This window comes from Corticium candelabrum, chromosome 6 (assembly GCF_963422355.1).
Source record: "Corticium candelabrum chromosome 6, ooCorCand1.1, whole genome shotgun sequence".
Classification (NCBI taxonomy): Eukaryota; Metazoa; Porifera; class Homoscleromorpha; order Homosclerophorida; family Plakinidae; genus Corticium; species Corticium candelabrum.
In genome coordinates, this window is record NC_085090.1 from 7,250,797 (window position 1) to 7,263,317 (window position 12,521).

At 41.7% G+C, this 12,521-nt stretch overlaps 1 protein-coding gene across 1 annotated transcript in view; it reads left to right on the top strand.

Annotated features, from left to right (window-relative positions):
- Nucleotides 1–11,647: 11,647 nt before the first annotated feature.
- LOC134181376 (uncharacterized) overlaps nt 11,648–12,521 on the top strand; it is a 2,117-nt gene continuing 1,243 nt past the window's right edge. The window contains exon 1 of the mRNA XM_062648644.1: nt 11,648–12,521. This exon is cut by the window's right edge and continues 162 nt beyond it. Coding sequence (XP_062504628.1) covers nt 11,672–12,521 — 850 coding nt within the window. The 5' untranslated portion in view covers nt 11,648–11,671.

Consider the following 12,521-nt stretch of genomic DNA (forward strand, 5'->3'; position numbering starts at 1 on the left):
GTGTTCGAATGAACGGGAATGTGTAGCGTTTGCGTCATCGAGAAATTTTACGCGGGGGTCGACCCCTCGAGAGGAGACCCTGTGCATTATTTTTTTTATTTTTTTTACGCAAACCTTCCCCTGTGCGTGCCGAGTGTGCGTGCCGATTTCGGTTGCGAACGGACAAAAGACGTGGCCCCCAAACGCGAACACACACAGACAGACAGACAGACAGACAGACAGACAGACAGACAATTTGAGCTTTATATATTAGATAAATATATAAATATGAATATATAATATAAATATATAAATATAAATATATAAATATATGAATATATAAATATATATATATATAGAGAGAGATATATATATATATATAAATATATAGATATATAAATATATAAATATAAATATATAAATATAAATATATAAATATAAATATATAAATATAAATATATAAATATAAATATATAAATATATAAATATAAATATATAAATATAAATATATAAATATAAATATATAAATATAAATATATGAATATATAAATATATATTGAACCTACACCTTCAAATTTGGTATTTGGATGATGGGACATTTTTCGGCTCGAGAGAGTCTGTATCTTCTTTATTACAAAGTGTTTCGGAAAAGGGTCCCAGTTATGGCTTACATGTCAACTTAAATAAATGTGAACTATACTGGCCGTCTGGAGACCAAGCTTTTCCCTTGTTTCCCAGTCAAGTCAGACGTTTGTCAGAAGGGGTTGAGTTGCTAGGATCACCAGTCCATGGCTCTGTAGACTTTTTCAGATCATCTATATCCAAACGTGTTGATAAAGTCTTGGAGTCTCAAACGCTTCTGAGTAACCTTGAGGATCCACAAGTTGAATTGCATTTGCTACGGAGCTGTCAGAGTATCTGTAAAATCAATCATTTGTTACGTACTGTGACTCCTGCTTTGTTGACAGACCAATTACGCCGTTTCGATGTCGGCTTACGTCGATCTTTGGAAATCATCTGTCGATCCTCCATTACAGACACAGCATGGTTGCAGGCTACACTACCTGTACGACTTGGGGGTCTCGGTTTGAGAGAAGCAGTCAAGTCTGCACCAGCTGCATACGTGGGGAGTTGTAATTCCACAAAATTGTTAGTCCAAGATTTCCTTAGGAAAGCTTGTAATTCTCTGGCCTCAACAAACGTACACGTTCCGACTTCACTGCTATTGGAAGAATCTGAAAGTTATCTTCAGAGTTGTTCCTTTCTGAAAAACGAACACAGTCATTTGCTTCTAGATTTCAACAACTCGACTCAACGACAAATTCAATCAAAACTCGATGCTGATTTATTCAATTGTTTATTGAACAATGCCAGCTTGAGAGACAGAGCTCGTTTAAATTCCATCAGTACACCCCATGCGGGAGCGTGGTTGAGGGCAATACCAAACCCTAATCTCGGCCTTTCCATGCTTTCTCATGAGTTTGTCATTTCTATACGGCTCTGGTTAGGGATTAAGATGTTTCCCTCTCCTCCAACTTCGATCCTGTGCACTTGTCGTCAACACATCGATCCTTTTGGAGATCACCTCATCAGCTGTGGTACAGGTCCAGAACGCACCAGAAGACACAACGCATTGGCAGAAGTCATTTTCCAGGCGTTATTAGTTGAGAATAAAGACGTGGTAAAGGAAGTGAGATGCAGTGGTAGTGACGAAAGTCGTCCAGGTGATGTTTTTCATCCTGACTTTTTAGAGGGCAAACCAGCTTATTTCGACATAACAGTCAGAAACTCATTGCAGCCATTGTACGTGACAAAAGCAGCAGTAAGGGCTGGGGCAGCAGCTGAAGCAGGTGAAGAACAGAAGGACACACGTCACGAAGCAAACGTTCTGGCAACAGGTGGTCTTTTTTACCCCTTGGTATTGGAAACATTGGGTTTCTGGTCTCCGTTCAGCATTAAAACGTTAAAAGCTATTGCATCTAAAACTTCAGCTGTCAGCGGAATTCGATTCCATCAAGCTTTCCAGAATTTGACGCAACAACTTTCGGTACAGTTGTGGAAATACAATGCAAGGATGTTGTTCAGAAGAATTCAACTTGAAGTACAGGACATTGATAGTTGGGATATACCCACCGTAGCGTAGTGTAGAATTTGGTAGTTAGTTCTGTTTAAATGTAAAAGTAAAAATAAAAAAATTTTAAAAAATAAAAATATATATATATATATATATATATATATATATATATATATATATATATAGATATAAATATATAGATATATAAATATATAAATATAAATATAAATATATAAATATAAATATATAAATATAAATATATAAATATAAATATATAAATATAAATATATAAAAATAATATATAAATATATAAATATAATACAGGACCTTGCATAATACGGGACCTTGCAATGGCGGCGCCCATCTTTTGAATTTGGTCTGCGTTTCCTTCGTTTTCTTGGCTTCTAGCAATATGTCCAGCAAGTTGGTTGAGGAAGTTGACAGTGATGATGATGAAGCGGATGATAGGGGGACGGATAGCTGCCAGCGTCGCGATCTCCTTTCTGCACTCACCTGTGAGTCAGAGTTGGAGAGTTGCTTTTGCCCCTTATGCCATTGTTCGTACGCCAACAGCAACTCCCTTTGGCAACATATTAATTTGGAACACGTCTCTCGCTCTCGTTTTCCATCCGCGTCTTTTTGTCTGCTCACAAACGGCGTCTCTGTTCTGAATGTGGCTTCGCCTATTCTGCCCATTGGAAAGTTTGTCGACGGTCTCAAGGCCCTGGTCGCCCTAGATGTGGTGGTTTGATGGTAGATCCTCTTCTGTCTTCCTGGTTCTCCGGAATGGCGTCCACTCACGATCTGGCTAGCGCGCCTACAGACGTTACTTCACGTCATTCTGTAACTGGTGAATCAGCGTCTGGTGCTTCCTCAGGTTCTTCATCTTGTCCTTTCACTGATTAGATCAGCCATTTTGAAGACCCAGTTCTTGAAGCAATCAAGGCAGCATGCAGCCTCGCGTGTCCCGTTCACCTGAAGGCTGTCTTGTTTGAGTCTTTGACGCAAGAGGTTTCTCTGCTACAAGTCAAGACTACTTGTCATATTCCACGCTCTGTTCGTCTTGTTCTTGCGGAAGTTCTTGCCACAGAATTCAGGAATGCCACATACCATGGTTTATGGGGCTATGCTCGTCTTCACATGTTCCCTAAAGCTGTTTTGAGATGCCCACCAAGATGCGGACGGAAGAAACGTGTTGTTGTCAAATCCGTGTTATTATCCCGTCTAGAACGGTGGACTTCTGGTGATATTCAGTCTCTTTGGTTTGAGGCTAGACTGGATGCTGATTGTAAACAGTCTTCTAATTGCAAGTCTTCGCCTGTAGATCAGATTAATCGAAAACGGGCGCTTGCTTATGCCAGAGAAGGTCGTTACAGAGATGCCATGCGGTGCCTTGGCTCTCTGGGTACAGCCAGCCCTTATGACAGCAAGGTTCTTGAAGAAATCTATCAACGCCCCGTGAGCATGTCTTGCCAACTGTTTCTGGTGATATCCCTCCGTCACTATCTGTCAGTATGGATTCAGTTCTGGCTTCACTTCAAGCTTTTCCTCGAGCATCCAGCCCTGGTGCTTCTCAACTGAAGTCTCAGCATTTGTTTGATGCTATTCTTGGTACTACAACTTCTTCAGTCAAGCAGTGTTTGGAGAACTTGTCATGTTTCGTAAATTTTTTTTGTCTGGTCGTGCTGACCCTAGGATAGCCCTTGGTTATGTGGAGCACGTCTCACTGCTCTATTGAAGAAGCATGCTGGTGTCCGCCCTATAGCTGTCTGTGAGGTCCTACGTCGACTTGTCATCCGTCTGTGCTGTTCTGCTGTGAAAGAGGACTTACCTGACACCTACTTGTCTTATGGCCAGCTTGGTGTCGGTGTCCCAGGAGGTTTAGACGCTGCTGTGCACACACTATCAGCTTGTATTGCTCGATATGGATCTGATCCCAACTTGTGTTGTCTGAAAATTGATATGACAAATGCCTTTAACGAATGCTCTCGAGCTTCTTTTTTGAGTCGTCTACGTAAAGAGTTCCCAGCCTTGTTTGGGTGGTCCTCGTGGTGTTACCATTGTGAAGGCATGTTGCATTTTGGGAATTCTTGGATCAAGTCATCTGCAGGAGAGCAACAAGGGGATCCCTTTGGTCCCCTACTATTCTCCCTCGTTCTTATGAAGTTTTTGGATGACCTGGGTCCATTGCCAGATTTGAAGCTGAAGTTATGGTATTTGGACGATGGCTCTTTCCTTGGCCAGCGGGCTTCAGTTGCTTGTCTCTTGGATGTCTTGTTATCAAAGGGTCCCTCCTTTGGTCTTCATATCAATTTGAACAAATGTGAGGTCTTTTGGCTCTCTGGAGATCAGAATTTTCCCAAATTTGCTACTGAAATTCAGCGCAGTGTTTAGGTTCATGGTGGTGTTGACTTCCTTGGTTGTCCTGTATATGGATCTTCCTCATATGTTACTGAATTTGTTTCCCAACGAGTGGACAAGATTTTGGATTGGCAGGACCGTTTGACAGCTTTAGAGGATCCTCAGGTGAAACTTCATCTTCTCCACAACTGTTTGAGCCTTTGCAAGCTGAATCACATCATTAGAACGGTTCCTGGCTTCAAGATCAATGATGTATTGATGCAGTTTGACAGTGGTCTTCATCACAGTTTAGAGGCTCTACCCTCTTCTTCGGTCTCTGACCTGGCATGGAAACAGGCAACTCTTCCAGTTCGTTTGGGTGGTCTAGGTCTTCGTGAGGCCTCTAGATCTTCATCTGCAGCTTTCGTTGGCAGCTGCAACTCTTCTCGGCAGTTGTCTCTCCATCTTCGTAATGACTCAGCGTTCATACCAGTACATGAAGAAAATGATTGGATACAGCATTCTTCCTTTTTCCCTGGTGAAGTGCAATGCCGACAACATCTTGCAAGTCTTTTACCACCTACTAGTTCTGTCTCGTCCTCTGTTTCTTCTACACAACATTGCTTCCAGAAGGCTCTGGATGATGCTTTGAGATCCAGCATTAAAGTCAGCCTTGTTAGTCTGCGAGAACAGGCACGTTTCAGTGCTGTCGCATATCCTCATGCGGGGGCTTGGTTGAGGGCAATCCCCAACTCAAGTCTAGGCCTGGCCATGTCTCCGCGTGAATTTGTGACTTCTTTGCGTTTGCGTTTGGGAATTCCGGTTTTTCCAGCACCCCCACACTCAGTTCGTTGTGTGTGCGGTCATGAATTGGACATTCTTGGTGACCATGCTCTTGGCTGTGGTCCTTCGGATTAAGCGACATGATGCCTTATGTGACGTCATCTTCCACTGGTTGCTCTTAGACAACTCCAATGTACGTCGAGAACAACGCTGTTCCTCTCATTCTATGACAAGATCAGGTGACGTTTTCCATCCCTACTTTTCCCTAGGCAAGGCTGCTTATTTCAACATTTCTGTGAGGAATTCGTTCACTCCCTCTCACCTTATTAATGCTGCCATAAAAGCTGGTGCTGCTGCTGAGGCTGGGAAAGTGGACAAAGATGAACACCATCTCGCTAACGTTTCAAGTTATGGCTGTTTGTTTTACCCTCTTGTGGTGGAATCATACGGAGTGTGGGCTGCACATAGTCTGGAGGTGTTGAGATCAATTGTCAAGAAGTCTCTTCCATCATCTGGCTTGTCTCTGGGCCAAGCTTCCAGGCAATTTCACGAACAGTTATCTGTTCGTTTATGGCAGTATAATTCAAGACTGATTAGTGACTATCTACCTAATTATTATGACTTAGACTCTTTGTGCTTCCGTCCTTAGGGCGGATGTGTTATCTGTGTTATATGTATTATGTACAAATATATATGAATATATAAATATATAAATATAAATATATAAATATAAATATAAATATATAAATATAAATATATAAGTATATATATATATATATATAAATATATAAATAAACTAGTAAATGCTCGGTTAGCATTGTGTTAGGCGAGCGATGGTGTTCTGTCTTCACTAATTCGCGTAACAATGGTTGCGTTTTAACGTCTAATTTCTGTCAAACAAATGCGGGAACTTAGAAAACAGACTTTCAGTTGCTCTTCTTCTGGCTTTGTCTTTCATTCTTCGTTCACTCTTTAACGGCTTGGATTGTCTCACTCGTTTACTGAAATAGTCACGTAACAATGGTCTCGTAAGTCACGTGACAGTGCTTGCGTAGCAATAATTTCTGTCAAACTAACACGCGGAAACTCAAAAAACAGACTTTCTCTTTTTTAGCTTTTCCTTTTCATTTCTTTTGTCACGCATCAGTCTCCTTTGCTCTTTAGTCGCGTACGGGAGTGAAATCGAGAGTCATTTCACTTTCTCGCCGAGTAATAGTAATTGTGTCCAGCCCTTGAAAGGGAACCCTTGATTCAACTTTTAGTGCATGTGTTACGAAGTCAAAATTGCATTCATCTGGCATCGTCGTTTTGTCGATCCGACTTTTAGTTTTGCCGTAAATCCATATGACAAATGCTGACGTACACATATAAATATGTAAATAGAAATATATATACTAGTAAATGCTCGGTTAGCATTATGTTTGGCGAGCGATGGGTGTTCTGTCTTTACCTATTCGCGTAACATTGGTTGCGTTACGTAGCAATAGTTTCTGTCAAACAAACGAGGGAACTCAGAAAACAGACTTTCAGTTGCTCTTCTATAGTATTTTGCGTTCAATTATCTGATTTAGGCGTTCAATTATCCGTTGCTTACGGCTGTTGTGCAACTAAATAACTTACATAGTCTGTGGTTGGGCAGCTGCTCAAATATCTTCATTCATCAGCTGTCTAGACGCAATAATTTGTAACTAGTAAATGCTCGGTTAGCATTGTGTTTGGCGAGCGATGGTGTTCTGTCTTTACCTATTCGCGTAACAATGGTTGCGTTACGTAGCAATAATTCCTGTCAAGCAGACGCGGGAACTCGGACAACACTCAGAAAATAGACTTTCAGTTGCTCTTCTTCTCGTTGTCTGTTCACGCTTCAATAGTCTCACTCGCTTACTTAGCTAGTCGCGTAACAACGGTCGCATAGTCACGTGATAATGGTTGCGTAGCTACCAATAATTTCTGTCAATCTAATGCGCGGAAACTCAAAAACATACTGTTCTCTTCTTTTAGCTTTTCCTTTCCATTTCTTTTGTCACATTTCAGTCTTAATTCCTTATTAGTCGCGTACGGGAGCAAAAGCTAGAGTTATTTCACTCTTCTGGCCAAGAAATTACAATTGAGTCGACCCCTCAAAAGAGGTCCCATGCTTCAATTTTTAGCGCATATGTTCCGGAGTCAAAATTGCATTCATCTGGCATCGTCGTTTTGTTGATTTGTCTTTCTGTTTTGCCGTCAATCCATATGACAAGTGCTGACGTACGTATATATAAATATATAAATATATAAATATATAAATGGAGAGTAAAATAAAATAAATATATTTAAAAAAAAAAAAAAAAAAAAAAAAAAAAATATATATATATATAAATATATAAATATATAAATATATAAATATATAAATATATAAATATACTAGTAAATGCTCGGTTAGCATTGTGTTTGGCGAGCGATGGTGTTGTGTCTTTACCTATTCGCGTAACAATGGTTGCGTTACGTAGCAATAGTTTCTGTCAATCAAACGCGGGACCTCAGGAAACAGACTCTCAGTTGCTCTTCTATAGTATTATGCGTTGAATTATCAGATTCAGGCGTTCAATTATCCGTTGCTTACGGCTGTTGTGCAACTAAATAACTTACATAGTCTGCGGTTGGGCAGCTGCTCAAATATTATCATTCATCAGCTGTATAGACGCAATAATTTGTAATTAATCTTGACTTTAGCGTAAATATTTAGCGTCTGTTGTAGGATAATTTCCTTTGCACTAATCTTGGTGTCCCACGTTTCCACGGAGGTCTAACTAAGCTGTTGTGAGCGAACTAAATCTACATATCTAGGAAGCCTACAACAACCCCTTGCTCCGTCCATCGTGGTGTAATCCGCATACTTTGTAAATCGCGCATCTTGCATGATGCCATGCAACAGTCCATCATGCGTCGTAGCGGGTTTTTAGCTAATCAAGAGCTCGAATTTCACTACTTCGCCTTCCCACCTTTCTTGAATCAATCATTTATTGTTCCGCTGAAACGTGAGTGAGCATCATAGAAAGACGGCATGAAAGAAATGTGCGCAGTTTTGACTTTACGTATCAGACTGAAATAATTTTTTCTGTATTTGGTACTTCTAAGACAGAACATCGGATAATTGAACACCTGAGTCGGATAACTGAACGCCCAATTCGGATAATTGATTGCCTGAATCGGATGATTGAACGCTGGATTCAGATAATTGAACGCAAAATACTCTCGTTGTCTTCAATTCTTCGTTCACGCTTCAATCGTCTCACTCGTTTACTAAGATAGTAGCGTAACAATGGTCACGTAGTCACGTGATAATGGTTGCGTGGCAATAATTTCTATCAAAGTAACGCGCGGAAACTCAAAAAACAGACTTTTCTCTTCTTTTAGCTTTTCCTTTCCATTTCGTTTCTCACGCATCAGTCTCCTTTGCTCTTTAGTCGCGTAAGAGAGCAAAATCGAGAGTCGTTTCACTCTTCTCGCCAAGATATTACAATTGAGTCGACCCATCGAAAAGGTCCCTTGCTAGTCTCGCGTAGCCAGACCCCTTTCCGCCGCGGCCTCCCCGGCGAAATGGGGTCTGGTGTACGGCCTTTGATGTCGCTGTGTGCCGCGTAGCCAGAAATCGGCTATCTAAAGACCGGATTTAGTTTCTTAAACGCTTCACTAAAGACGAGACTGGTATGCACGCAATGCAATCCTATCTCAATAGCTTCTCTTGTTTCGTAGAGAACAACTCGAAGACTACAGCTAGAGTCGTTGCTGTTTGTGAAATCTGCATGTCTACGGCAGCGATTAAACGCGGCCGCGGGGACGTTGACGTCGACAGGCTTCGATTTCATGCAGCCATGATCGACGTCGTACGATCTAGCGTTGTGCGCTCGTGTCACAACGGAGACTGAATGCGAACGTACTGGATGGATGCGAACGTACTCAGTGCTGTTTGCTGTTTTTTGACGTCTAAAGCGACCGCATACAGTCCGGAGTGAGCGATATCTGGAAGGGCTTGGAGTTGCATGACGTCATCGAAACAAGATGCGTCGTCTTTCGTGTTTGGGTAATCATTTCATGTGTTTTGTGCATTGTTTGGTGAACACATACAGGAGCAACCAGAAAGAGACCAAATAGTTTAATCGCTGCTGTAGACATGCAGATTTCACAAACAGCAACGACTCTAGCTGTAGTCTTCGAGTTGTTCTCTACGAAACAAGAGAAGCTATTGAGATAGGATTGCATTGCGTGCATACCAGTCTCGTCTTTAGTGAAGCGTTTACGAAACTAAATCCGGTCTTTAGATAGCCGATTTCTGGCTACGCGGCACACAGCGACATCAAAGGCCGTACACCAGACCCCATTTCGCCGGGGAGGCCGCGGCGGAAAGGGGTCTGGCTACGCGAGACTAGTCCCTTGCTTCAATTTTTAGCACATATGTTACGGAGTCAAAATTGCATTCATCTGACATCGTCGTTTTGTCGATCCGTCTTTCTGTTTTGCCGTAAATCCATATGACAAGTGCTGCTGACGTACGTATATAAATATATAAATATATAAATATAATATATCTCGAGCTCAATTGACATGACAAGAGAGAGGCTCGCTTCGCTCGCCAATTAATGGTTGCGTCTCTAGGAAGCAATAATTTCTGTCAAAAAATGTGGGAACTCAGAAAACAGACTGTCAGTTGCTCTTTATCTGGCTTTGCCTTTCACTCTTCGTTCACGCTTGGATCGTTTACTGAGATAGTTGCGTAACAATGGTCGAGTAGTCACGTGATAATGGTTGCATAGCAATAATTTCTGTCAAAGTAACGCGCGGAAACTCAAAAAAGACTTTTCTCTTTTTTAGCTTTTTCTTTCCATTTCGTTTGTCACGCATCAATGTTATTTCTTTATTAGTCGCGTACGGGAGCAAAATCGAGGGTCATTTCACTCTTCTCGCCAAAAATTATAATTGAGTCGACCCCTCGAAAGGGGACCCTTGCTTCAATTTTTAGCGCATGTGTTACGGAGTCAAAATTGCATTCATCTGGCATCGTCGTTTTGTAGATCCGTCTTTTCGCTTTGCCGTAAATGCATATGACAAGTACTGACGTACGCATTATCTATCTATGTATCTATCTATCTATCTATCTATCTATCTATCTATATATATATATATATATATATATATATATATATATATATATATATATATATATATATCGAGCTCAATTGACATGACAAGAGAGAGGCTCGCTTCGCTCGTCAAATATATCTCGAGCTCAATTGACATGGCAAGAGAAAGGCTCGCTTCGCTCACCAATAAAATATATCTCGAGCTCAATTGACATGACAAGAGAGAGGCTCGCTTCGCTCACCACTAAATATTTAGATGTATAAATATATAAATATATAAATATTTCCAAATACGAAATACCAAATACAAATTCCGGTTTTTCCAGCACCCCACACTCAGTCCGTTGTGTGTGCGGTCATGAATTGGACATATTTGGTGACCATGCTCTTGGCTGTGGTCCTTCGGATTAAGCGGCATGATGCCTTATGTGACGTCATCTTCCACTGGTTGCTCCTGGACAACTCCAGTGTACGTCGAGAACAACGCTGTTCCTCTCATTCTATGACAAGACCAGATGACGTTTTCCATCCCTACTTTTCCCTAGGCAAGGCTGCCTATTTCGACATTTCCGTGAGGAATTCGTTCACTCCCTCTCACCTTACTAGTGCTGCCATAAAAGCTGGTACTGCTGCTGAGGCTGGAGAAGTGGACAAAGATAAACGCCATCATACTATCGTTTCAAGTTATGGCTCTTTTTTCTACCCTCTTGTGGTGGAATCATACGGAGTGTGGGCTGCACATAGTCTGGAGGTGTTGAGATCAATCGTAAAGAAGTCTCCTCTATCATCTGGCTTGTCTCTGAGCCAAGCTTCCAGGCAACTTCACGAACAGTTATCTGTTAGTTTGTGGCAGTATAACTCAAGAATTATTAGTGACAGATTGGACCTCGTGATTGTTGACTATCTACCTAATTATTGTGATATTGCGTCCTAGACTCTTTGTGCTTCCGTCCCTAGGGCGGATATGTGTTATCTCTGTCATCTGTATTATATACAAATATATAAATATATTTATATATATAAATATATATATATATATATATATATATATATAATATATCTCGACTTCAATTGACATGACAAAAGAGAGGCTCGCTTCGTCTGCCAATTGCCTCGCTTGCTATGCACACCTTTCTCTTTCTACTTTATATACCCCCGCCCACAGCCATCGAAAGTGCTTGACATACCAACTTCTTGTTTCAAATATCAAACTATTTTTGAAACTGTTTAGTGTTTTTAAGCATGCGTCACTTCGTTTATCTCAAATTAGTACGCCTACTCTTCCTAAACAATGACGTTATCACGAAATGACTCATGCGAGCGCGAGCTGTGGGCAGTCTGTATGCATGCTTACTAGGTTAGCTAACAGACTGCAATGAGGAACATGTGGAACTCAACGGTTCTCGTCGGATCGACGTCCGTCGAGTATCACATCACAATATGGATTGTGGCGACGACCGGAATGGCAGCCAACGCGTTAGTCCTTCTATGGATTTGCTGGAACAAAAGATCAAGATCCGGCCTACTTGCTAGCCTCATCGTCAGCCTTGCTGTAGCCAACTTCGGTTTGGCATGTCACTTTGTACTACAAGAGGTCATGCTGCTCTCACCCCTCTTCTTCAAAGCTGAAAGCGAAAGGTTGAGTTTGCCGTTTACAAAAACAGACGAAGTGCTTTGCGGTCTCGTCTCGTTTCTTACTTTCGTGTCGGCTAATGCTGTCATGTTCACGGCGGTCGGAATCGCTCTCTTTCTCTTCCTTCAGCAACAGTGGGGACTCCGACTGCTCGCTGGGTTTATGATCACCGCGTGGGTGGCTTGTTTTCTGTTTGCGGGTGTGGTCGTGTGGCACTTTCGAATTCGCGCGTCCTTTCTACCAGAACAAATGGAGAGAGACGCTTACTCGCTTGTCGTCGTCTACGCATGTCAGATGGCCAGTGTGCCGAGTAATAAGGGATACCGTTTTTCGATCATGATTACGGCTGTTAACGCGGCCTGTTCGCTGGTTGTCGGTTCGATTTACGTCTACATCCTTTGCAAGACGAGAAGAGGAAAGGGGGCGACGGTGACGACGGAAAATCCAACAAATTTGAAACTTCGCTTGGTCGTGATTTCGATTATGAACGTCATCTGTTGGTGGCCTGCTCTTGTTCTCTACGCCATACCGTTTGCGACTGGAAGGTCGGTCTACAACGGCACGTTTCCACCACATTATTCGGAGCCTGTTC